This window comes from Lepisma saccharinum, chromosome 10 (assembly GCF_977018435.1).
Source record: "Lepisma saccharinum chromosome 10, izLepSacc3.1, whole genome shotgun sequence".
In the NCBI taxonomy this organism is placed as follows: domain Eukaryota; kingdom Metazoa; phylum Arthropoda; class Insecta; order Zygentoma; family Lepismatidae; genus Lepisma; species Lepisma saccharinum.
The window spans coordinates 24,537,307-24,562,500 of NC_139238.1; the positions used below are offsets into that span (position 1 = coordinate 24,537,307).

General features: G+C 38.1%; 1 protein-coding gene across 4 annotated transcripts in view; it reads right to left on the bottom strand.

The window, feature by feature from the left end:
- Positions 1-531: 531 nt before the first annotated feature.
- The window catches only part of LOC145993824 (uncharacterized), a 30,394-nt gene continuing 5,731 nt past the window's right edge, over positions 532-25,194 (bottom strand). For 2 of the 4 annotated variants that reach the window (XM_083129664.1, XM_083129663.1), the window contains exons 3-6: positions 23,012-23,164; positions 16,004-16,274; positions 10,736-10,878; positions 532-3,846 (exon numbers count right to left, since the gene is read on the bottom strand). In XM_083129664.1, coding sequence (XP_082985790.1) covers positions 810-3,846; positions 10,736-10,878; positions 16,004-16,274; positions 23,012-23,164 — 3,604 coding nt within the window. In that variant the 3' untranslated portion in view covers positions 532-809. Of the gene's footprint in view, positions 3,847-10,735; positions 10,879-16,003; positions 16,275-23,011; positions 23,702-25,194 lie in introns of all 4 variants that reach the window. The other 2 variants (XM_083129662.1, XM_083129660.1) reach the window with 1 other exon arrangement.

A 25,194-nucleotide genomic window follows, 5' to 3' on the forward strand; every position in this document is an offset into this window, starting at 1 on the left:
GGTGGTAGGATTCAGAACTATGTAAATTCTAAAATATGCAACACTGCTTCAAGTCACTGCTACCAATTTGTTCAGTTCCATATAAATAAATAGTATATATTTATTCTGAGGTGGTAACGTTGTTTATGTGACCATGTTAAAAGATTTCTTTTGTGTGGTCTTAAAAGTGTTTACATTAATTCAACACAATATAAATATCTTACCTTTCTTTCAAAATATTTCTGAGATGGATTCTCCCCTCTTTCATACAGAAACGCACACCAAGTTTCCAGAGGAAGAAAATACAAATACTGTTTTTTCCATTCATCACATGTTTCTGTTCATTCTGCAAACTGAGCCACTTAAGATCTAAAACCTCTTTTCTTTCTGTCCTCTTAATTGGAAGCTCAAAGATATACGAAGAAGATCAGGTACAATCTTGATCCTAGGCCTAAATTAGCTGAATCTTTAATTAGCAACTAACACAAATTAAGGGCAAACAAACTAAATCACATTTAAATACTGAATCCTTTTTACATGAGAAATAAAAATTAAATTTTCTGGAAAACACAATTTCTTTCTTAAAATTTGTCACATTTCATTTTGACATGTTTGACATGCACACTTACATAACAGCAAATTCATTTCTGAAACATTGTTACAATGACATTACATATGTGCACAAAAATATAAATATTTAGAAAATATATATATAGATATTTCTCTTGTAAAACAAATTTGAAAAGAAATTCATTTTGCTGTCAGAACAACATCAGCATAAAAAGTTAAATATATGTACAAGTACATACAAACATTCACCAAAGTTTATGTTACCACTCGTCATCATTTTCTTCTCTTGCGACTAGGTCACCACAAGAAATTTGACTATCATCCACATCTTCTGCGCTTGATGAGGTCACATGTTTTTTTTCTTGAAAGGTGTGGAATTTAGGATATCTTGCGCTAGTGTCTCGCTGGAAAGGTTCTCTCAGATCTTCTTTCGTAGCTGCAGCTGCAAAAGCAGTTTGTTCTTTCTCATTTTCTTTTTTGTGAATATAGTCAGATCCATCCTGAGCTTTGTGGAGTTCAGCAGACTTATCTTTTGGTAAGGAGGAGAGAGAGTTGTCGCTGCTTTTGTTTGTTTTGTGCATTGATATAAATGAATTATGATCTTCCATATTATTATCTAGGGATGGCTTATCATTTTTCAAAACTACCTCTTCAATTAATTTCTTACTACTTGGTTTCAGGGATGCTACTGAACTTTCATCTCCTGAGAGAAAAGGTGAGTTTCTGGGACTGTCACTCAACGGTACTTGAGTCACAGGAGGAGGTGGAGATTTGTAATTTGATCTTTCAGTTAAATCTATACCGTCTTCTAATTTTGAAGATACAGTTTGTTTGTTACTGTCTCGCTTTAAATACTGAACTGTCCCCGCGGAGGATTTATCTAGCGAGACGTGGAAAGGTTCACGTTCTGAGGAAGATGAAGTTGAGTTACTCTTCTCTGCGTGCAACTTATTCTTCCTTACATCAAATTTTCTTGATTTCATGTTTTCAGTTTTACCTTGGTCTCTTTCATCAGTTCGTTGTATTGTGCATTTATCAGGGTCATTTTCATCCTGACTTTTATTTTGAGAGTGGAGAAAAGATGAAGTATACTTACTGTGAAGATAGTCTTGTAAATGTCTACCTGGACTTTGAGGCAACAAGGACTCTTTTACGTCAGGATACGGATACTTTGGCCGAATTGGTTTGGTTTCTTTAAAGTTAACTTTGTTTTGTAATTCTTTAGCTGCGTTATTACTTACTTCTGAAGAAGAAATCTGAAACAAAGAATTAGTGTTTTCAAGTAGTTGTTCTACTGATTTTCTTGTTCCTTCTGTAACAGGATGATCAGATTTTTCTGAAAGATCTGTATAAGTTGTAGAGTGAAATTTTTTGTTTCCAAATTGTTTTCCTCTTGAGACAGAATCCATTGATTTTGAGCGAGTGCTTTTTGAAAAGGACGGAATTAATCTTTCATGTGGCAATACTACACTACTTTTAGGAAACTCGCTGGTGTAAAGTAATGAAGTAGATGATTTATTTGCATAATTTCTCGGATATAATCCATCTTCAAAAGGTTTTGATGAAGTGTTATGTAACAAGGTAAGATGTCTGTCCGTTAATCGTTGACGATCATCACTATTTATACTAAAAAGTTCAGAATCACGTATGCAGTTCAAATTATACTCAAGATCAGGTGTTGTACTGCATGAATGTACATGACCTAATTTATTAAATGTATTAGTACTACGAGCAGCAAATCTTGTATTTGATGATGTGAGGAATGGCTCATTTTGGTTAGGAAAATGGCTATTTTGTACAACTGGAGATAGAAGGTCATTTGTGTTAGTACCTGTTTGCAAATTCTTTGAGGGTACTGATGAAAACAGTGTATGCTGACTACTACTTGGTGTAATTGGTTTAAAACTCGTCGCTGTGTATAATGGAAAGGCATCACTGATCAAGTCTAAAATAGGTGACACAGACCCCCTGTGATATTGATTGTTAGATGTTGTGTGGACAGTTTCATCTGGAAACAATGATGAAGAGGTAGCTTTAGTCAAGAATGGTCCTTCACGCAATGACTTCAACCAATTCTTGGATCCCCCAGGTAGTCCACTGATCTTCGGAACCTTCGTTGCTGATACAGTTTCCGTGAGTAACTGAGGAGAAGTCATGACATGACTTAAGTCAGTAATATTTGTCGCTGGGTCAGTTTTTGTTACAGTTGAACACTGACACAAATGAAAAGGCTGGCTTGCAGGAACGGTATAGTTTGCATTCGATGCTGAAGTGGTTGGTGGGGCTTGCTTGTCTAGGACATTATAAAGAAACATGCTCCCATGAGTGTATGACGTTGGGAGAATTGGCTTAGAAATCACACTTGGTCGTGATAATACTGTCGGAATTGAATATGGTACACTGGCAAAGTGATACGCTTGTCTTAATCTGAAATTTCGATAGTTTCGGTCCACTTCTTCAGATTCTTCCTCAAGTTTACGCAGTCGCCGTCGAGCTTCATGGAGAATTTCATCTGTAGGGCTACTGCTAACATCTGTGCTGTCGCTGTCATAGTGAGACACCATTCTCTTCAGTGGTCTTCTTCTTCTTTCCGTCTCTTCTCTTTGAGGTGACGGGTGCTTTGTGGGTGACTGTGAGCGAGCTAAGCCATCACCTAATCCAAGCACACTTGGATGGAAATAACTCTGGATAATTGGAGGCATGACAAAAGGAAAGGGAGCAGGTGTAACAGAAGGCTGAGTAGGAGGGGGTGGAGAAGGAGGTGGGGGAGGTGGTGTTGCTGGAGGCGAAGACACACGGGATGAAACACGTGACTTTCTGATAGCAAGGTGACTTTCTTCAAGTTCGTTCGCAAGATACGATGCACGTTTTGTTAGTTCATGAATGCGTAGCCTTTGCTGTTCTGTATTGGTTCGCAAGTCACTATTTTCGTTGCACAATCTGTTAAGTTCTTCCTTCAGTCTCTGACACTTGTTTGTGGTGCATTCAGATTGTGGTACAATGCTCATTTCAGAGGCACCTTCTCTTGTACGGTGGTGAAATGACTGAGAAGCAGCTCGAGACGATGGGGCTTCCGATTCGAACTGCACGGCTGCTGTTCGGGTTTGTAGCTCCTTAAGTTGTGTCCTGGTGCGTTCCAACTCTTCCTTGAGCTGTGCACAGATCTGTTGCAGGTCACGGAGAGAGGAAACTTCTGCTTGAGACTGGTCGAGCGCACACGACACTCTCTCCACATGCGAACGACTTCTCTCCAGCTCTTTACGGACTTCATTCATTTCCTCTCGTTCCCTCTTTAACCTGAAATAGAAATATTACATTTTTACCACTTTGTTTACCTGGTGAAAATGATGCTGTAACGACGACTTTACTTCCAGTTAAACATACCACATGAACTTTTTAGCTGCTTCGAGACCAGGAAGAAAAATGAAGGTAATATAATTGATATATGCATAAACTTAAATATAAACACACACATATATGAAAGGAAGAAGGGCCAGAAGGACTAAATAGTAAGTGAGAAGGAAATAGGGAAACACTCACCGGACAGTGGCAAAAAATCGGTGGTAGAAAAAAGATGGCAGAAACGGAAGTGAGTATTTGACTTGAAGAGTTGACAGGTTCAAATCGAAGATATAGTCTGTACAGAAAAAACTTGGTTCTCTACCTAGGTTCGTCGAAAACTGTGAGCGGTATATAAAATTGTGTCCAGAGCATGAAAATGTCACCAATGAAACAGAACCAGAGGAATGGCTTTAAGGGTTTGGTAGTATACAGGTATTCTTGTTCAAGTTTTCCCATAAAGAGGTTGGCATATGATGGGGCCATTCTGGTGGCCATGGCTGTGCTTCAGATCTGGTAATGTTTGTCCTCAAAGGTACATTTGTTACATGCGAGGACAATGTGAGCTAGGTGGGTCAGGAAATTAGTACGGAGATTGTGGGATTTCTGTCTATTATGGAGGTAGAGTTCAATGAAGTGGAGGCCATGGGAGTGAAGGAAGCTGGTGAAGAGGAAAGTGACATCAATGGCAGCAAGGATGCCGTTTGGAGGCAATGGTGGAATGGCGTTGATATTCTGAAGAAAATGGTTGATGTCATGGAGGTAGGAGGGCAGACCGTTCACAAAAGGCTGAAGTTGGAAGTGGACAATGGCTGAAATGCTTTCATTGGCTGGAAACGATAGGTCTTGCAGGGTTGCCAGGTTTGTGAATTTTGAGCAGAGGTTGTCTGGGGTGAGTGTGGATATAGTGGATGGTGTCAGGCCTTCAAGGGAGGCCTCAGATGTGGATGAATTCCTGGATTTTGCTGAGGTGTGTGCTTGATAGGTCAACAGTGGTTGTATCGTAGGTGGAGGAGTCTGCCAGCTGGCGATTGGCTTCGGCTAGGTAATCATGAGAATTCAAGATCACTGTGGAGAACCCCATGCCAGGTGGGAGGATTTTGATGTCATGATTATTGCAGTTCTGAAACAAACCTCACCCCTCCAAACAACAAGATCATGTGAATATTCATTTGGCTTGCTTTCGCTGTTTTCCAGATATTCGAAATTGTTTAATAGGCTAACGCAGCTACAAAACTATTGCAAATATGTGGGTTAAGTCATAAGTCATGGCAACTAATTTTTTTCTCGCGAACAGGGGACAACACTAAAAATCTAAGATATATGTTTGAAAGTGTATGAAATGTACTTTCGAAAAAAGCCATCGGATGGTGCATGTGAACAAAGGTGGGATAATAAGCATTCACCCAAGTTCAGTCGGTGAATGACAGTGTTCGAAAATTCGCAGATACCAATTTTCGTTTCGTCTCCCTCTCTCTTAGCATCACAAGTTCTACCCTGCTCGCCAACCTTCACCATTGTTGTCATATTGTCATTCCATTCCTGGACACACACATGCAAACATCATTGAAAACAATTGAATAGCACTCCAGCTCGCGGTTCACACCATTCGGCAGGGACGGTAATGTGGCAATATAGCATGCATGCTTTGTTTATGCAGTGCATGTTCATTGGCTAGCTAGTAAGTAGTGTTGCCAACTGTAAATACGAAGCACCATTTCTGTTACGGAAGGAGAAAGGCAAAATGACGGTGAGTTTTGTTGGATTGTCAACACCATATTTTTATTTTAAGTATTTGACTGGTTTGACATTGTGTGCGTGTATTGCGTGTGTGTAAGTGAAAGTGCATGTGTTTGGTTAGTGAACATTAAATTCCATAATGCCTCCAGTACTATTGCTCATATTTCATCACTTTAGAATTGCTCAAAATAAATAAATTATGTAGATGCATGAGCATTTCAACCCTTGTCTCCGGCACCAGCACGTGTTATTGTAGGAATTGTATGATGGAAGCGGTTATTTTTGCTGCTTATTGCGATGCATGTTGGTTTTATTTTGTGTGTGTTGAAATTGGCATGTTTAAATGAGTGACAAGTTCATAATAAAAGAAAAAGCCGCGTGGCTTATCGTCTGGTGGCAATATATGTATTTCTTATTCTTGTTGCGGAAGCCGGCATCGTTTGTAAAGGTACATCACAGAGAGGCAATAATACTGCTTAAGGAGGAGTTATTAGTGTTATTAGTTCTCAAACCAGTGGTAGTGTCAGTCGTGCATCACATGTCGTTGCAGTTAAAGTACCAGTGTGGACAGGCTTACTGGTAGTGAACAGTTAAAATGCCACCAGGTTCATTAATGCAATGGAAAAATAATAAATTGTTTAATTTTATTTGAAATCACTATGAAGAAGTCTTCTATCCATCATTTTGGGTAATTTTGCGCAAGGATTAGTCCACATTTAGCAGTTTTAGTCCATATGTATGTACATATAAAGTCACTTGTTAGCACATATAAATACCAGCCCTGGTTATAATGCATGGCGTTTAAAACTCAACGTTAGATAGAGCTGAGTTCTCTAATTTGCTTATTCTACGAACAGCTGTGCCTCGGCGCACTGTAGCGATTTTTCTATCGAGCAGATTAGCAACACTGGTTCTTCCGTTCTACAGCGCCGATCACGGCAGAAATATCTGGGTTTGACTATACTGGCCAATACATAATTATAAGTTTGGGTTACAAATTGAACTTGAGTGTATAGTGGTAGATGGTACCATATGACGTTATCTTGCGCTGAAAAAATAATAAAGAGATATATGTGCTTTCTAGATTGAAGATCTATAAAATTAGAATTAAATGAGAAAGGCATCATCGAAAGTAATGATTACTATTTATTTGATTGTGTGTGGTTGCGCAAGCAACAGAAATGCTTGAAGGTATAAGAAGTTGTCCGTAACCTCGGACTAAATACTTCTCACATTAAATACTGTGTACATGTTAGGTGGTAGTATCTCCACGGCTTTCCTTTTCTGCATATCCACCTAATATGTTGCAAGTGGTTGTAATAGCAACAGTAGAAATTACTATCAAGTCTTGGGAGTCGCTCAACACGACTTTCAGGAAGCATTCCTAAAACTCTGGAACTGTTCTCTACATGAAGGTGGTGATGATAGCCAGTAGGCTTGTGGTGAGATGGTGAGCATATTGAAACCTACAAGCGTACGAATGCTGTCCAGAATGCACCTCAGTTAATTGATACAGTGGAACCTCGATTTTACGTTTTTGAGGGGGCCAAGCTGATAAAACTTAAAATGCAGGAAAATGTAAAGTCGAGAAAAATTTTATGATGTTTTGCTATGTTGGGACAATCAGGATTGAATGTATAATGCAGGAAAATGTAAAATCCGGGAACAAAAAATCGGGGTTCCACTGTAATTTGTTTCAGTTACTAAATCCTCTGTTTGCTTACTGTACAAACTGCTTAAGTTGCTGCACTTAACAAAACATTTCATATTTACAAAGCAATGTATTTTTCACCTTCCTTGTGATTTGGATACTTTTAATTTTTACAGAAAATTACATGTGCTTCATAAAACTGCATTTACAGTGTACTTTATATTCTTAGAGGTATAAAAAATACAAATACTTTCTTTGCTACCATCACATTAATGGTAATGAATTCTTTTAACTGAGGTTTCATCCTGCTTTCCTTTTCCCAAACACATTATGTGGATTTGATTTGGATTTTGAACTTTCACTAAAATACAGATTCCTAAATTTTCCGGACATACATTAAGAATGTGAATATTCAATACTGGAAGAAGAAAAATGTATGTCTGATTTCTGTATAGGTTTCCAAGCTTTTGAGAGCTAACGTCACTCTCATCTTCAGGGACGGAAGTCTGGAAATCACCTGGTTGATATCTCTACATATTTTTAATCAAATTGTCACAATCACTTAAAAGAATCTCTGCTCATCTAAAAAGTTAGAATTGGAGTGGAACACAACACTTTTGATCCAGCAATTAGTAGAATCTTTACATGGCAGTAATAATGGAATTTCAAATCATTTTGTCTAAATAAATTCCCTCACATATTTAAATAAACTTTCAGACTACATTGCCCAATTCAGACTGTTCTTCAATTCCTGCATGAATCTCCCTCACAATTTCAATATTACGCAATTGTCCTGTTATGTGATTAACTTGGTATTCTTGATGTGCAACACAAAGCATCTTGTTCCTATATAATGTCAAATAGAGGTGAACTGACACTATTGCAGATGTATCGGTATGTGGTATCGGAAAGTATCAGTTGATTTTATTTCCTGACACCGGCCTATACTCTCTGGAATTTTTGTCTCTCCTGGAGTCTGCAAAAATGTCACGTTGTACTTTCGCAGTATAATTATCCTGGAAATTATGCAAAATTTGAAGTTGGTAAATTTATGCATATAATTGGAGCAAAATACTCACCCACCAATATTAAAAAATATTTTGAACAACTTATAATTGCTACAATATTCAAGCATTGGTATCGGTATGAATCAGGGTTGTTAAAGATCCAGGAATTTTAAATAAATTCAATTCTGGTCCTGGAGAGAAAATCATCAAGCGTAAATGGGTTCTGGACCATAAAGAACCTTTTTATCTGTAAGTATTTTAATCTGGTCCAGGAAACTTTTTCCCGATCAATTTAAATACGCTCCAGGAACCTTTATTCCAGGATCAATTTAAATATGCTATAGGAACCTTTTCTCTGAATGAATTTAAATACGGTCCAGGAACCTATTTTCCAGATGAATTTAAATACGGTCTGGGAACCTTTTTTCCTAACCAATTTAAATTCGTTCCAGGAATCATTATTCCAGGATCAATTTAAATATGGTCCAGGAACCTTTTTTCCGAATCAGTTTAAATAGGGTCCCAGTTCCATATTGAAATGAATCTGGTTTTTGAATCTGGCTCATGAGAGAACAACAGCGTTTTGATTTATTCCTGCGCTACATTTCTACAACCGCAGTGTGATATTCCAATGTAAAATGTAGTTGCGGAAATTTTTAGAAGGCAACTTTTAATCGGTCAAGCCTGGTCTGCAATAGACCACTCCATTCAAATCATCAACAGAACAGGCACTGCTAGAGAAATACTTCCACATCACTGGCAACGGTTGTACACAATGTTGGCGACTACATAATGGGCTGTAAAAGTTTCACAGAGGTTACTCTTTCGTATCATCTGTAAATTAATAGTTGCCACATTAAATTTCCAAGCCACTTACTTTGAATAGATCACATGTATTGTCATAATAATATAGTGTCATTAAATATCAAATCAAGAGAATTTTTAAACAAATTTTACTCACTATCTCTGAAATTTGTCGATGCCCACAGAATGGTGATAAAAATGATCTTAGGCTCATATGTCATCTGGATTTGAAGTAACAGAGACTTGAACAATTTCATGGATTTTCATGTGATACACAACACCACATTAGTCGGAACACTGATCGAAGTACAGTTTGACTATTATTAGTTGGAAATGTAGTCGTCTAAAGGAGATATCACATCGAAGTGACAGGTGATACAGCCTACTTGAGGATGTCACCAATCGAACACTGGCTTGTGCAGCTTGTTTGCTGCTACGGTGTGAAACGTTGCTGTTGATTGGCTTGTTCCCAAGCGACATGAGCCGCTTCGGTCTGAAATCTCCTTAAGTGTTGGTTCAAAAAGTAGTGTTACAACTTTCTTAATACTGATCAATCGATGGTGTCCATCACTAGTAAGGTAAAAATGGCTAGGAAATTAGCTAAGGAAGAAGTTAATGTTAATAATCAAGCAGTAGGTATGGTTTACTTTATAATTCTTTGATAAGCCAAATTGGTAGCCGAACATGGTAAGTCATTGACTTACGATCTTGTAAAATAACTCAAAACACTGCGCTTATTGTCTCTATGATGATGTCCTGCAGTCATATTACATACCTAGTCATATCATAAATACTGTCACAACTTTGGAGGCTGGCTGGACACCTTCAGGGCAAGGGCAGCACTTGCCCACGGGGAGCTGTAAGACCGGAGTCATTGTGTGGTGTGCTGTGGATGGCTGAAGGTGATTGTGATACAGGTCAGGATGAAATGAGGCGAGTATGAAAATCGAGTGGCTGTCATTGCACTACACAAGATAGAGAAAGCTGCAGGTGAGATTTTCAAACTTCTCCAGAATGGCTACACATGAAAGACGTACATTGCACACCCTTGTCTTAATTTGCCAAGTCACCTCCCTATCTTGTATTCATTTTAATCCTTCGCTGTTTCCTGCCTCTGGTCGGGTCAGCATAGAAGACAAGCTTCTCCATTTTTTCCTGGTCTTCCACCACTCCTCTCTTTCCACGGTATTCCAATCTTGTCCTCTTCTCCTAACACTCTCCGCTCTCTGCTCTTTCCACCGAAATCTTGGTTTCCTCTCTCATCATATATATCTATACATTTACTCGAATCAAACCTCTTTCTCTGTGCTAGCTGGTGGAGTCAGCTATCAGAAAATATTTGAAATGTAAGCCAGTCACTGCTTTTAGTATAAGTGCATGCCATTCCTTCAGAATAATTGTTAGCTCTTCCATGCCATGTAGATTGCTCCAAATGTTTTCTTGTGAAAATGTACGTGGATTGAAGAAAGAAAAAAAAATATCTGAAAGTAGTTGTTAAATGTGGTGTTACATATTTTCGCATAAATGGTGTTGATATCTGCTTTTCTGTAAGTGTTCCACCTAGGTAATAGTCGTGACTGGTGTTACAGGTAAGGTGGCGAATGAGGTTAAGATAACATAAAAAACAAAGGCAAAGCGACCATACCTTTCTGAATCCTCTTCCAATTTTCTTTCAAGCAAATCCAATTCAACATATTTCTTGGCTAGTTTCTCATCTTCTCGTTTCTGCATTTCTTCCATCTGTTTCTCCCAAGCTTCTTCATGTGCCTTCAGTGCTTTTCCCTTCTCCTGTAATTACAAAATGATAAGCACATTAAACATTAACCACCTGCTTATCATTTTGTAATTTTCCATTGTACAAAATGATAAGCAGATTAAACATTGAACTTTGAATTCAAAAAAGGAAAAGCAAGTAATAATACAGGGTGATTCTTAGAGAACCGGCCTGATGAATTTGCTAATAATGCTGCACGTGACGCATATAACAGCTCACAATTATGACATAATAATCCGTGGGCCTGTACTGGGTCGAATGGTGTGCATATCATCTGACAGTTGGCAGCACTTATGCTGAAAGGTTAAAGGACACACATTGGTGCACGTACAAATGTGTTTGCAGTGTCCAGGCATCAGGCCCCCAAGATGCTACCAGCCCGCATTTCTTCTTTTGGCATTTACTGAAGGACAGGGTGTATGCAAACAAACCACGTACGTTACAAGCTTTATAGGACAACATTTCGGCTGAAATCAGGAACATCACTAGAGAAACACTGCGGAGAGTCACGGCGAATATGCAAACGTGGGTGAAGGTGTGCCTTCTTGAAAACGGCAGACACTTTCAACACATACTCTGATCACAAATAACGGCACACTATCCAAGGTACAACATGTATAAATTATGTCAATATCTGTATGGTATATTTCATATTACAGCTCATCGGGCTGGTTCTATAAGAATCACCCTATAATATAGAGATAGAGCTTGGCCATGGCACCAGCCATGAAGACAAACAGGGAAAGTGCAGGTAGGGTTCTAATATTCTTAAATTGCCTCGATGGTCAAGAGTTCTGGGCTCTCGACCTTGCAACCAATGGTCCTGGTTTAATGTCCTTGTGTAGGCATGGGTGTTACTTTGTAAGCATCCTTTCGTCAATTTCATCTCATCAACGTTTGCCTAATCATTGCAATTATCCCAAAACTGACAGCACTGTGATTAAAAGATTTTGGTGTTAAAATGGTGAATTTAATTCAAAACGCTATACTTATTACACAACATAAACATTTCTAATAGCACACTCATGTAGTTATCAGAGAATTAAGGTTATTCCTATCTCCATTTTTGCTTTCATATTTTTACTGCAGAATTAATCAATTTTCCATGATTTTGCATAACTCAAAATTCAAACTTCAAAAGAATGTTCTATCAGCAAATAACTCTAAATTTTATGTTCAAGAGTATTTCGTATTTTGCATCATTTTGTGACAAACCATGTAAGAAAACGTTACCCCACGCCTTTCAAAAACATGATTGATTGATTTGGTTTATTTTACTTCACTTTTCTGCCACTTTTGGATAATCAGAAAGATGAGGATGGGTGATGGTCTGACGAAATTGATGAATGGACACTGACAAAGACCCATGCTGGGATTCGAACCCGGGACCCCTGGCATTGTAGGACGATGTAGTAACTGAGGCCAGCTCAAAAACATGAAAAACGAGCACATTTTGTGTTGGTCAAAAGTGAAATATGGATGTATCAAGTGATGCTAATAACTAAAATACATACAAACATCCTGATCTCAGGAGGTGATGTGAGCAGCACCATCCTCTGGCCTGCATCCCTTGTACACTGCGCACTACATTATTTCTTTTTAAAGCAACACTCATGCCTAGGCCAGGGCTCAAAACTGGAACTCTCGATAACAAGATCATGACTTCTTTGGGTAATACATTAGGTTACGAAGGTGACTAAAAATGTGAATGGAAGGTTTAAACAAGACAAAATTGGGCCCAGGTATTTGTGAAATAAATCCCTTGTTGTTAAGGGATAACAGAGTATCTGATTAATTTTGGAACTGTCTCATTTGAATCTTACTCTCCTGTACATGCTGTTTGTCTTTTCTCTAACCATGTCTTGCTTGGCTTCGCTTGTGTTGCAATAAGGAACAGTGATTGTTATTATTGTTGAAATAAAAATTTTGGGCACATCAGCACTTATGCTATTTGCACTTGTCACATTATACAGGGCCAAGTCCCTTACCATAACTAAAATCAAAACGTGTCTCTGGGAACTAACATCTCCTTACCTAGGTTAAAAGTTGAGGCTGTAAAAAGGCTTTCAGCACATATAAGGACAAAACACAACCCTACAAAGGGTTTTTACCGACTGTAGGTCCAGACACCAGAACCTCATTCGTCTACAACATTGCAGTTAACGGGGTGTACTTACACCCCCAGTGTGCATGTGATTAATCATCATCCTTTACAATTTTCTACCTCTGACTGGGTCGGCATAGAAGTCAAGCCTCTCCATTTTTTCCTGGTCTTCCACCACTCCTCTCTTTCCACGGTGCTCCAATCTTGGCCTCTTCTCCTAACACTCTCCGCTATTTTGCTCTTTCCACCAACATCTTGGTCTTCCCCTTGGCTTTATTCCCACTCCGTGTGCATTGTAAGGTCTTACTGGTAGACTTTCTGCATCCACCTTCTTCATGTGTCCAAACCATCTCATCTGTGCCTATCTATCCTGTCCTGAAGCTGTCTGTCGGATCTCCTCATTCCTTATTCTATCCCTCCTAGGCTTCCCCAATATACTGCTTAAAAATTTCATCTCCACTGCCTGCATCTTTCTATTATATCTCTCTGTCATTGTCCAAGTCTCTGCTCCGTACGTAATCCATGTGTGATTAACAAGCTTTAAAATAATTTGTTTCAATTTTACATGCATTTCATACCGATTTTCTTTTGCCAATAGAAAAACCAATCAATGTGTTGTGAATTAACTAGGTATGCAGGAGAAAAGATTCTATGGCTGGTAACATAATGCCCTGACTTCTACTGATTTTCCAGGTTTCTTGTGGTATGAACTGGATCAGCTGTTTTTTTTTTTTCACTTCTGACCCACACTTTCCAGAAATTCAGATAGGGAAATGTTTGATCATGGCTCATATTACAGTCCGGACCTTGTGCCCTAGCACTGAAAATATGGATTTTTTTTTCCAGGAGGCAGAGGTTTTTTTGCTGTTTCTTTTTCCCAGAAAATCGTTGAAAATATGTTGCTAAGTGTGTTAGTAATCATTGACAAAAAAAATGGAGCACCTAGAAGGAGTGGTGGAAATAAAATGAAACAGCACCTGTTGACAGGTTATGCGACTGTATTGCAATGATTACAAAATCAGATTAAACGGACAACAGTACGGGCGTACTGCTGACCCCATGCCAGTAGGATGTGGCACCCCCTGGGTCTTGATACATGTGCCGATTCAATTTGGAATGGAGTCGTAGAGCCTTTGTACCCTCTCCCGAGGCAATTCGGCCTGCAGCCGTTGTAACTGGCCCTCAATATCCTGCAAATTGGCACTGGGTCGGAGTTGACGTCCGAGTTGATCCCTTACATGTTCTATCAGGGGATCTTGGTGACCACGGAAGAACCTCAACATGATGTAGGCAGTCCATAGAACCATGTACCGTGTGCAGACAAGCATTATCATGTTGCAAGACTGTACCAGGATGCTGTCTCAAGAGAGGTAACGCATGAGGACGCAGGATGTCCGTGACGTAGCGCTGTGCCATCAGAATCCCCAGAACAACTACCCGAGGTAATCTGAAGTCATACCCAATGGCTCCCCACACCATGATGGCAGGGGAAATGCCGGTGTGTGTGTCCACAACATTGGCAGGATGTGTCCTCTCCCCTCGTCACCACCATACTCGCACATGGTGCTCATTAATGGTAATGCAGAACTGAGATTCATCCCTGAACATGATGCAATGCCACTCGTCACTGTTGTCAGCAGTCCATGCCCCCCGGATACGGCAACACTCCAAACGCAGCCATTTGTGGTATGATGTTAACGGCAGCCCCCGCATCGGAAGGTGAACTCGTAGTCCGGCTGCTGCCAATCTACAACCAATGGTGTGGGATGACATAGGGTGTTGTGGAGAGTCTTGTACATGTGTCCGGATAGGAGATGCAGACAATACTGCGATGCTCCCTTATGTGGCCAGTATTCACTACATCTGTAGGTGCGCTCATGTATCTATTGGTGCCAACATATGGCCAGTGTGACATCTGAATGCCTGAGATGCCTGGCAATTGCACAATTCAACCAATCGGCCTCATGCAGACTCTCAATACGGCCCCTTTCGAACTATGACAAGTGCTGGCAACACTGGCTACGAGGCATTCTCTGTGTTGATCACCCTCTTGCACGGTGTTGACTGACTGACTGACACTCCACACACACCCTATGAATGCTATCAGGCCTGATAACACTATCACGCGGTGGCACAACTAATGCACTCTGGTGGCCGTTCTAGACCTTACAAATCATTGCAACTCTAATTATTAACATACATATCGAAGGTAAACACATGTACGAAATGACGTTCAAATTGGATCTTTCCTTCTGGGTGCTCAACTTTTGTTTGTCAATGAGTGTATATAAGATTTTTTTCTTACATCTATAACATGTACTCTCCCCACAGATATATAATATGTGACAGTTTACATGCATTTTCTCACATTAATAAATTTTCTTCTGAAACAATTTTGTGAATGTAAAAAAATTATACATTGTAAAGAAATCCTACACTGGTCTCCATTTTTACATTCCCGGATGACGAGAGCAATGTATGCGCTCCAAACATTGGAACCCGATTTAACCTGCCTGGTAACCCGAGAACACTTGTTCGAATCATGTCGCCAGGAAAGCTACAATTCCTATTGTAAAGAAAGTTACTGAAAACATATTTTCAATACATAATACAAAAATAAATTAATGAAAAATAACCAGAAAACCTTTTCTCGGGACTGAAATCACCACCTCTTAATCGGGAATCCAAAATGGTATCATCTCTAAAAACTTCCACAATGTGCATATAAATTATTTAATGTTATTCTCAAGAGTATAAACGAAAACACAATGCCATTTGACATGTAATGCTTGTAATTTGAAAGAGGTGGTTACAACATATGTGCACAAGCGACACCGTGCAATTTTAGTCCATCGTTCATTCACAATACAATTTTGTAGTGAATGACGGGCTATGTCTGTCACCCATCTTACTGCACAGTAGTTGTACAACAGGCTATGCCAGTCACTCATCCATAAGGGTTAAAGCAAGCAACAATGTTATCACAAAACACTAAACAAATCCTAACATGAAATAGTGTACATACTGCAACTCACCTCTACTTCATTCATTCGTTTCTGAACCTCCTCTTGCTGATCATGCAGTTGCGTCATAAGATCCAATAAATGTTTTCTTTTCTGAACCAATTCATTCTCAAGAAGCAACTTCTGCTCAGCTTGATGTTCATCTGCTTCTTGTATCCTCCTTTTCATTTCCTCTTCCCTTTTGCCTAGTTCCTCTTGAATTCGCTTCTCTCTTTCCAATATTTCCTGTCTATACTTTGATTCTTGTTCTTCTCGCACCTTTTCTACCTCTGATTCATAAAACCTAAAATGAAAAAGTAGTTAGTGTACATTAGAATGATAGCAGAGTCAAGTAATTATGTGAGCTTTCAAACCAAAGCAACATGGAGGTTTCCACCTAAGTGACAAGCAACATTGACCCAATCCAGTTTGTAGAAAAGAATTTGCGGTACACGTGCTACCAACAGACCAAGTTGACACACTGCACAACGTTGACAAAAACTGCCAGTACGATCTCAAGCAACACGTACAGCTTACAGTGTCACTTTGGTGTATCCAAATTAGACATGTTTCTTCGGTTAGAAAGCTTCTTTTCATTTTATTTCCTTAACTACACAAACTCTTAGGAAGTAGAGTATTGAATGCAGAGTTGCTACGATTTTTTGATTGTGAAATTCCCTGACATTTCCAGGTTTTCCAGCCCAAAAATGATTTTTTTCAAGACATCTTTATCATCATGATTTTTGCTATTGAACCTTGTGTTTTTTAATTAAATATATAATCCATTAATTATTATGAATATCCACTCTCACAACTTTCTTTTTTTTTAGCAAATATAATTCTACACACACACACACAAGAACACATGAAAATTTGAAGAGTAAAATGTAAAATTACAATCAGCATCAAATGTGGTACAATCATGTGCATCTAGCCTTCAGGCTAAGATAACAAAGGTACATTATTTCACCATAACAGATCTCCATAATATAAAAACAACAGAAAAAGTTCATAAACCATACACAATTTTGCATTTTCTGGCAGATTTATAGTGTCATAGAAAATGCTGCTTTTTTGCTTATATTTATAACTACACAGCATCTGGAGAAATTTTTGTGCATAGGAATTCTATAGGAAATGCCAACAACACTAAGATCTATAAAATAATAGACGATAACCTAATCTTCACCAACCTTTCAGATAATTATGATCATATTGTCAATGTACTTTAATTATCAATCAGATATCTGGACTGCAAGTTTTACTTTGATATTCTTTCTAATATCTAGTATTATAAAAGTGAAAATTTATTACAGAAATTCGAAGGAACCATAATTTTGCACAAGAACGAAAGAAACAAGTTTCTAAACTGAATCTTTTTTTGGGAGTGGAATCACAAGAACAGAATCCAGAAGTGGAAGTGAACTGCTTGTTCATTTTGCAACTTCTTCTCTTGCAGACTCCAAAATGCACGTAAATTCTAGACGATATGCAAAATTCACTGATTTTTCCCTGACAAGCCAAATTTCCTGACATTTCCCCCATTCTTCAGGTTTTCCAGATGCATAGCAACCCTGGCATGGAACCATTTTCGCCGTTCGCTCGTACTAGTTTCAGTCTCAATCCTCAAGTGTACTACGCTCAAGTGTTTACAATGGAGTATCATTTTAATGTGACAATAATCATAGACACATGTAAGCAAAATATCTGCCTTGGCACTGTCAGCCTACAATCATCTATTTCATTTTCATGTATCATATTTATTGGTAAGATACACTAAACTGCATGAGGACGATGACTATGTTCACTTAATTTTACTTGTACACTCTTTGTTGGTTTGCTATTTTCCTCTAATACATTTTCTTTCTGAGCAGTGGCGTCGCTAGGCCATCTGCTTTGGGGGGGCTGCAACCAGATACATGACTTACTAGTATTGTAAATATTTTTAATGTTTGAAAATAGCAAAGTGATTAATAAGACAATAATATATAACAAGCATAAGGAATTAAAACTAACATAGACTTAGTGCATTAATTTTTATGAAAACAGATGGATATTCTTGTCCTGTTTTTCTAATGCTGGTGAACTATGTCTTTATGTATCAGCTGTACTCTGCGGTTCGAATTTCTTGCAAAATTATCAATAACACAATCCACACACAATTCATGACACTCTTCCTTTTCTATGGCCAGTATTGCAAGTGAGGAAAGTCTGTCTTGGCCCATACTATTACGCAAAAATGTATTGATTCTCTTCAAACAGCAAAACTCCTCTCACACGATGCTGATGTCACAGGAATTGTCACTGCAATTTGCACCATTCTGCATAAGTTCGGAAACATGTCTTTGGGAATGGCGTTCATTAAATGTACTATGGATGTGATGGTGTATGTCAAGTTCTTCAGGTAATTTTTTGTATCTATAGGTATGTTCCTGCATTAACAATTGTTCAAATATGTTTTCTCGAAATACTGTATGTAATAATAGCTAAAAGTTGGGGGGGCTTATCGAGGGATTGGGGGGGGGCTGAAGCCCCCCCAAAAAGGGCCTAGCGACGCCACTGTTTCTGAGCCTGTGTTGTTGTTGAATTAATTTTTGAGTTTACATTGAAGATTATATGCAATGAAAAGGAATTGTCCAAGTTACCAGAACTCGAACACCAGAAGCTGAAGCAATTTCCAGTTTTGTAGAAATTTTTGAATAAAATTCAAGTATAATTCCCAGTTTTCAAGGTGAACTTTCCAAAATTTCAAGGCTACAAGCAGATTCATTCTCTAGCGCCTCTCACCAACCACACACAGGTATATTAACAAAAAAAGGGTCTGGGATTTCAATGTATCCAAAAATTCCAATTTAATTAAATTAAATAGTATATACATATATAATATTTAATTTAAGGTGCAGAGTTTACATTTGCCATTTCACATACTCATACTCAAAATACATCTACAAAAACGAGTCTCAAATGTTACTGGATACATTAATCTACGAACAATTGCTAATTGTATGAGAATCTCGAACTCAAATTTACCTAATTAACTTCAAAGATATCTTATCTTGCCATAATCTTCTGTCTGTCAGATTATTCTACAAAGGACACTATGAAATTAACGGATTGAGAGAATCTATATTATTTTCAACACAGCTTTCTTTTCCTTCCTCGATAAAAATAAAACGAGGGCTGAACTGTGAAAACTTGCCTCAAGAATTTATAAATATGTATAGCTTCAATGAGATTTGGATTAATAAATTTGCAATTTTTCACATCTATGGAGAAAAATTCACGCTGAATTCAAGCATAATTCCCGGAGCCAATAATTCATGCATAATTCCCGGTGAGGAGCCACCCTGGGAAAGATTGTGTGCTATTGATTAATTTGGTTTATCCTACTTCGCTTTCGGCTAATCGCGAAAAATGAGGATGAGTGGTGATTCGATAAAATTGATGAATAGGACACTCGCAAAGTACACGCATGCCCAGGCTGAGATTCAAACCTGGGATCCTTGACATCGTGGTACGGCGTGCTAACCACTCTGCCACGTAAGTATGAGAGTCTGTTATTGAATGAGTTGGCGAGACAACATGGGATTAGACAAAATGTTGATTGAGATGTGAGGGATGATGCAAAATCTGTGGAAAACATGTTTTTAAAAAAGGAAGAACCAGCTTGTTGTATTGTGATTGTATAAGTGAGTATAGTGGCATTATATTATTGTGAATGTTCGAAATGATATGAATAATAAACCTTCAACAAAGGTAAGATTTTTTTAATCTTTTTAACATCATGTTGTTGAACCATAATATTAAGGAGAGTCACATAACTCTGCCACACATGGAGATTGGGCAACCACCATGATGTAGTAATCCTTGGTTCTGACAAAAAGAAACATCACAAGGTGACATGATGCACGATATAGCAATACTAGCCCAGACTAAGCAACATACAAGCAACATTTGCAATTTGCCATGTCACTTCAGTTCAAAAGGTTGCTTTCCAAGTGTAGCACATCGCTTGTCACCTGTCATTTTGGTCTGAAAGCTAAACTAATATATCCAGAACAGTACCTTATTACTGTGATGGTAGAAACCCACACATTTAACTCAATTACAAGGTGATTTCAAAAGTAAAGGTTGATTTTGTATTGAAAATGACTGACAATAGTGATTAGATCATGCTTCCCCAGTAGTTCCAAGTAGCCCATCAAACATGTGCACTCAGCAATCTTCTGCTGTTTGCCTTTGTGTTAGTCACATCTGCCAGTTGTGAAGTACAGTCAAGCCAGTCAATATCTTCATGCGAAAGGCTGTCATCCTGGTAAAATTCACCATCAATTATGTGAAATTTATGAGCCAAGAAAAACGAATGAATTAAAAGTATGGCTATGGTGCCATGAGCTTAGGGAACACCACACAAATGGGATGACGAGAGCAGTTGTAGGCTTACAATGACATTGTTGGACATGTGAAATCAAAAGAGTGAGAGTTTAGTTGGTGTTTTAAGTCCACTTTATGCACAGTAAGGCTAATCGGGACTGGACCTACATTTTTTTAAAGTGGGATCCGAACCACTTGTGCCTCCACCGAGTATCGAACCCGGGACCCCTTGATTACAAGGCTCAAAAGAGTGGGAAAATTGTTGCTTTGACATTCTGGGTTATCAGAAACAGTGTGCATGATGGGTTCCGAAAGTTGGATGGCTGCTCAAAAAATGAAAAGAATGAAGAGTTGCACTTACATATATGGGACACTACTAGAGAGTTGGAGACAAACTTTTCACTCTCATTTTGATTGGCAAGGAAACATAGATTTTTATGTCAATGTCAAGCCAAAACAACAATCTGTACAGTGGTGTCATTCACATTCACCAAAGGTGAAAAAAAAAAATCCATGCAAAGTAGATCTACACGAAGATCATGGTAATGGTGTTCTTGGTTTAAAAAGGTTTGCTTTTGGTGGATTTCATGGAGCCAGGAACAACAATCAGGTCATGGAATTGTTCTCCTTCATAACACATGCCCACACCATCAGAAAGTCTGAAGGAAAATGTTTGATCATGACTCACCCTACCTTACAGTCCTGACCTTGTGCTCAGTTACCATCAGGTCTTCCAAAGAAGTGATTTGCATTTCAACAATTCAAAGAAAGCGAAGCATAGAAAACGGTAGTGCTGGACTGGCTGAACTCCTAGGTGGCAGAATTATATGCAGAAGGTTTGCAAAAATTTGTTCCACAATACCAAAATTGAAAAATAATGGTCACTCAGTGTGTATGTTTGTAACCACTAATACATTTATGTTTCACTTCCTTTGTTATTTTATATAGCAAATGCACCTTGTATCTAAAAACTTATCAGATTATTTACATGTGGTCACAGAAGAAAAGAGAAAACAATCTCAAATAATTATATGTTTGAACAGAGAAAGTTTTCTAAATTACCTGTACATTATCTACAATATATTTCAACCAAAATTTAATATCTTCCACTATATGTAAAAAAAGAAAAAAGTTTTGGACAAAAGCCCCTTAAGAACAAGAATTAATTGTAGTTATTTAGGTAGTGAGATGTTTTGTAACATTAGAAATGCCCATAAAATTGTAAAAAGCAGGTGAAAAAATATGTTACCTAGGTTTTGGAACAAGAAAGTGTTGCAGCATATAAAATTTTAAGAAATAAAAAGAATGATAGCTGAACCAAGACTCGGAACGCTGATCTCCAACATACCAAACCATTTTTCTACCAACTGAGGTACTGGACTAGTTCTGGATTCTCTTCCAGTATTTTATCTGTGGAGGAATAGCCTCTTCCTATTCAAACACTAAGTTGGTACAGGGTATCCCTAGAGGCACATATTTTTGGTAAATAAAAAAGCAAAATTTCGGTATAAAAACTGAGTCAATTTCGGGTTCAAAAGCGGTAAATAAAATAAAATATCGGTGTTATAGCGGTGAAAAATTGGATCAAAAGTGGTATATAAAAAGACATATTGGTTTCAAAATTGTGAATATAATCCTAAATTTGATTTAAAAACTACACTTATTCCACAGAATTAACATTTCACTTCTAATAGCTCATTTATGTAGTTATCCGAGTATTAAGTTTATTTCTGTGTAAAGGAGTCAATTTTTGTTTCTCCAATATTAACAGCAGAATTAATCAATTTTCAGGAAATTGCATAACTCTCAGGATAATTCAGACCTCAGAAGGTGCCGCGTCGGTGAATAAACACTAAATTTCGTGTTTAAGAGTTAATTTCGCTTTTTGCAGTTCATTTCGCATTATTTCGTGACAAAACATGGTCACAAAATGCATCTCACACCTTTCAAAAACATGAAAAATTAACAGTACAATGTGTTTTTTCAAATTTCGTTTTTTCGTCAAAAACGAAATATGCATGCCCCTAGGTATCCCCAATGGGGTACTGGTAATGTTGTCGCCTTGTAATCAAGGGGTCTTGGGTTCGATACCCGTTCGACGTACAGTCAGTGCTCGGAAAATCTTCTTCAGAGCTAGGTGCCAGGTAACCACCTACTAGCATTTGTGCATACTATAAGAAGCTGCACATCACCGTATTCAAAACATCGCTATATCATGTGAGAAAGCGGGAAATGGGGGGTTTGGGAGAGACAAGAGTGAAAAAATTGTTACTGATTTTATGGAATGTTCAGAACGTTGATAAAAAAAAATCATTTGCTAACTTACACTGTACTGCAATTTGAACTTAGAATCTTCAAAATTTTGTACATGCAAACTTAAAGAACGGCAATATTACAGCAAGAGATCACAGTGGCCAGGATGAAATTTTTAGTCGCCATGGCAACTGGGATTTTTCGAGCCCTGTGTACAGTGTATAATGGTTTGAATCCTAATTTAAACTTACGTCCCGTCCTGATTAGCCTATCTGCCTGTGACTCAAAACAACAATTCAGCAAAACAAATTAAGTTGGTACAAGATTGGCACAGGGTTTGAATTCTGGTTGAGCCTGTATTAACTGCTAACCACGTAATTAAAAATTACTTATTTAAAAAAAAGTATTATATACCTTTTCATTTCCTCTTGCAATTGCTTTATCCTCTGATTTTCTAACTGTGACTCAATCAAACCTTGTCTCAAGTCATGGGTCCACTGCACATCTATTCCATTCTGCTTTGATTTCATCCCATTCGTCTCATCATCTTTAAAATTTGTACCATTCCTAACAACAGAAGTAGAAAATCTGCTAGCATCAGTTTTTACAGGTTGACGAACCTCGTCAGATTCATTTTGAGCCAAGCTACTTACTCCAGCCTTATCACTACCGAGAATAGGAGAAAATAAACTAAGAATGCATTTAAGAAGTGGCTCTCTTGCGGTGACATCGTGGTAAAGATGAAAGATCTTCTGACCTTCTTTACTGTCTGGCGGAATACCTAGAGCTTGCAAGATATCCCTCACGTCACATTTTTGAAAGCGAGGGGGATCTGAAAGTTCAGTTTTTGCAACTGAATTATAAATGGAGGATGAAAATTCAGGCACGTTGGCAAGTAAAGGCACTTCACTAGAAAACACAGATAAAGTATAGTGATAGTTATTTTGCAGTAAAAATTCTGCAAGTAATAAATTCAAAGCTTGTAACTTTGGAGATACTGATTGTCGACATCTTCCTGGATCCAAAGATGTGTCACGAAGAGCTATTATCATCTGTCGTCGCAGATGGGATCGAAGTTCTGTGATGAGACCACGATCCTGAAACCTAAAAACAAGAAGTATTAGATAACGCATTTCACCAAAATTATTAGTTATGAAATAGAGCTCAAATGATATACAACCTTATCAGAAAAGTTCCAGGACTGATATTTTATTATTTACCTGTGATATTCAAACACAAGCAATGGGTGTTATTCAGTCACCTGAATAGACTGCTCTGAATATACATAGCCTTGCAAGTGCTTCCATGTAAACCCACTAGGTTGCAGGGCTGTGCTTAGCAACCCGCTGTTCTGCTTGCTGGTGCACTTAGTTGGAAGTTACACTAGTGACGTGATGGACGTGGATTCCGAGCAGAGAGTTAACATTAAGTTCTGCATTAAGCTTGGAAACCCATAGTGAAACATGGAATATGAAACAGCAAGCATATGGTGACGAGGCATTATCGAGGAGCTGTGTCTTTGAATAGCACAAAAGGTTTCAGGAGGGCAGAGATTCAGTGCAAGACGATCCAAAGACAATGTTGATTGCATTTTTTGATGCTAAAGATTTGGTGCACCATGAATATCTACCTGAAGGACAAACGATAAACCAAAACGTTTATATTGACGACCTGAAACACTTGTGTCAAGCAATTCTGCAGCACCATCCTGATTTATGGGCATCGGGGCAGTGGTTCTTATTGCACGACAATGCAAGGCCCCACACTGCTTTATCAGTCAAGGCCAATCATTGTATCTCTGCTCTACCACATCCCCAATATTCACTCGACCTGTCAGTGTTTCCCCGTTTGAAAATGCCGCTGAAAGGGAAGCATCATGAAAATATTGTAGCAATCCAAACGGTTTTGTGACAGATGTGCTGAGAAGCATTCCAGATGAAGCTTTCTCTGCTTACTTCCATGACCTCCAGAAACGATGGCAGCTGTGTATAGATAGCCGAGGGGAATATTTTGACAAGACCTAGGACCATTAATTCGTAAGTTCAATACATTCTTTTTTACGAGCTCAGTCCTGGAACTTCTCTGACAAAGGATGTAGGCCTGGTTCCATATGTTTTTTTTCAAAGCTAATTTTGGTATAGATTTAGTACAACATGTTAACAAAATCACATAAAAGTTCAGAGAATCACACTTCATACTACATATTGTTACTATCATTATTGATATTTGAGCACAGATAGAACAAGACAAGCATTCAACTCTGCATTGAACATTCAGGAAATTTATTTTCATAGTTAAAAATAAGTATAAATTTAGCTAGTACAATGTTTCAATAAAAATTAAATAAATTCTGAAAAGTATTATCAATGTAGTAGTATGATTAAAATTATAAATATAATCAGGGTGTCTACATTTTTTGTAAAAACAAAATTTCCTGACTTTTCCAGGTTTCCCAGACCAAGTTATTAGGAAAATTCATGTATTTAAGAAGGCCATCACACTCAGAATCCCACTTAACGAAGCTTTTAGAACATTCACTTAACATGTTAAAAGTAATAACAAGAAGGAAAACTGAACAGAAACTGACTACAAAGATT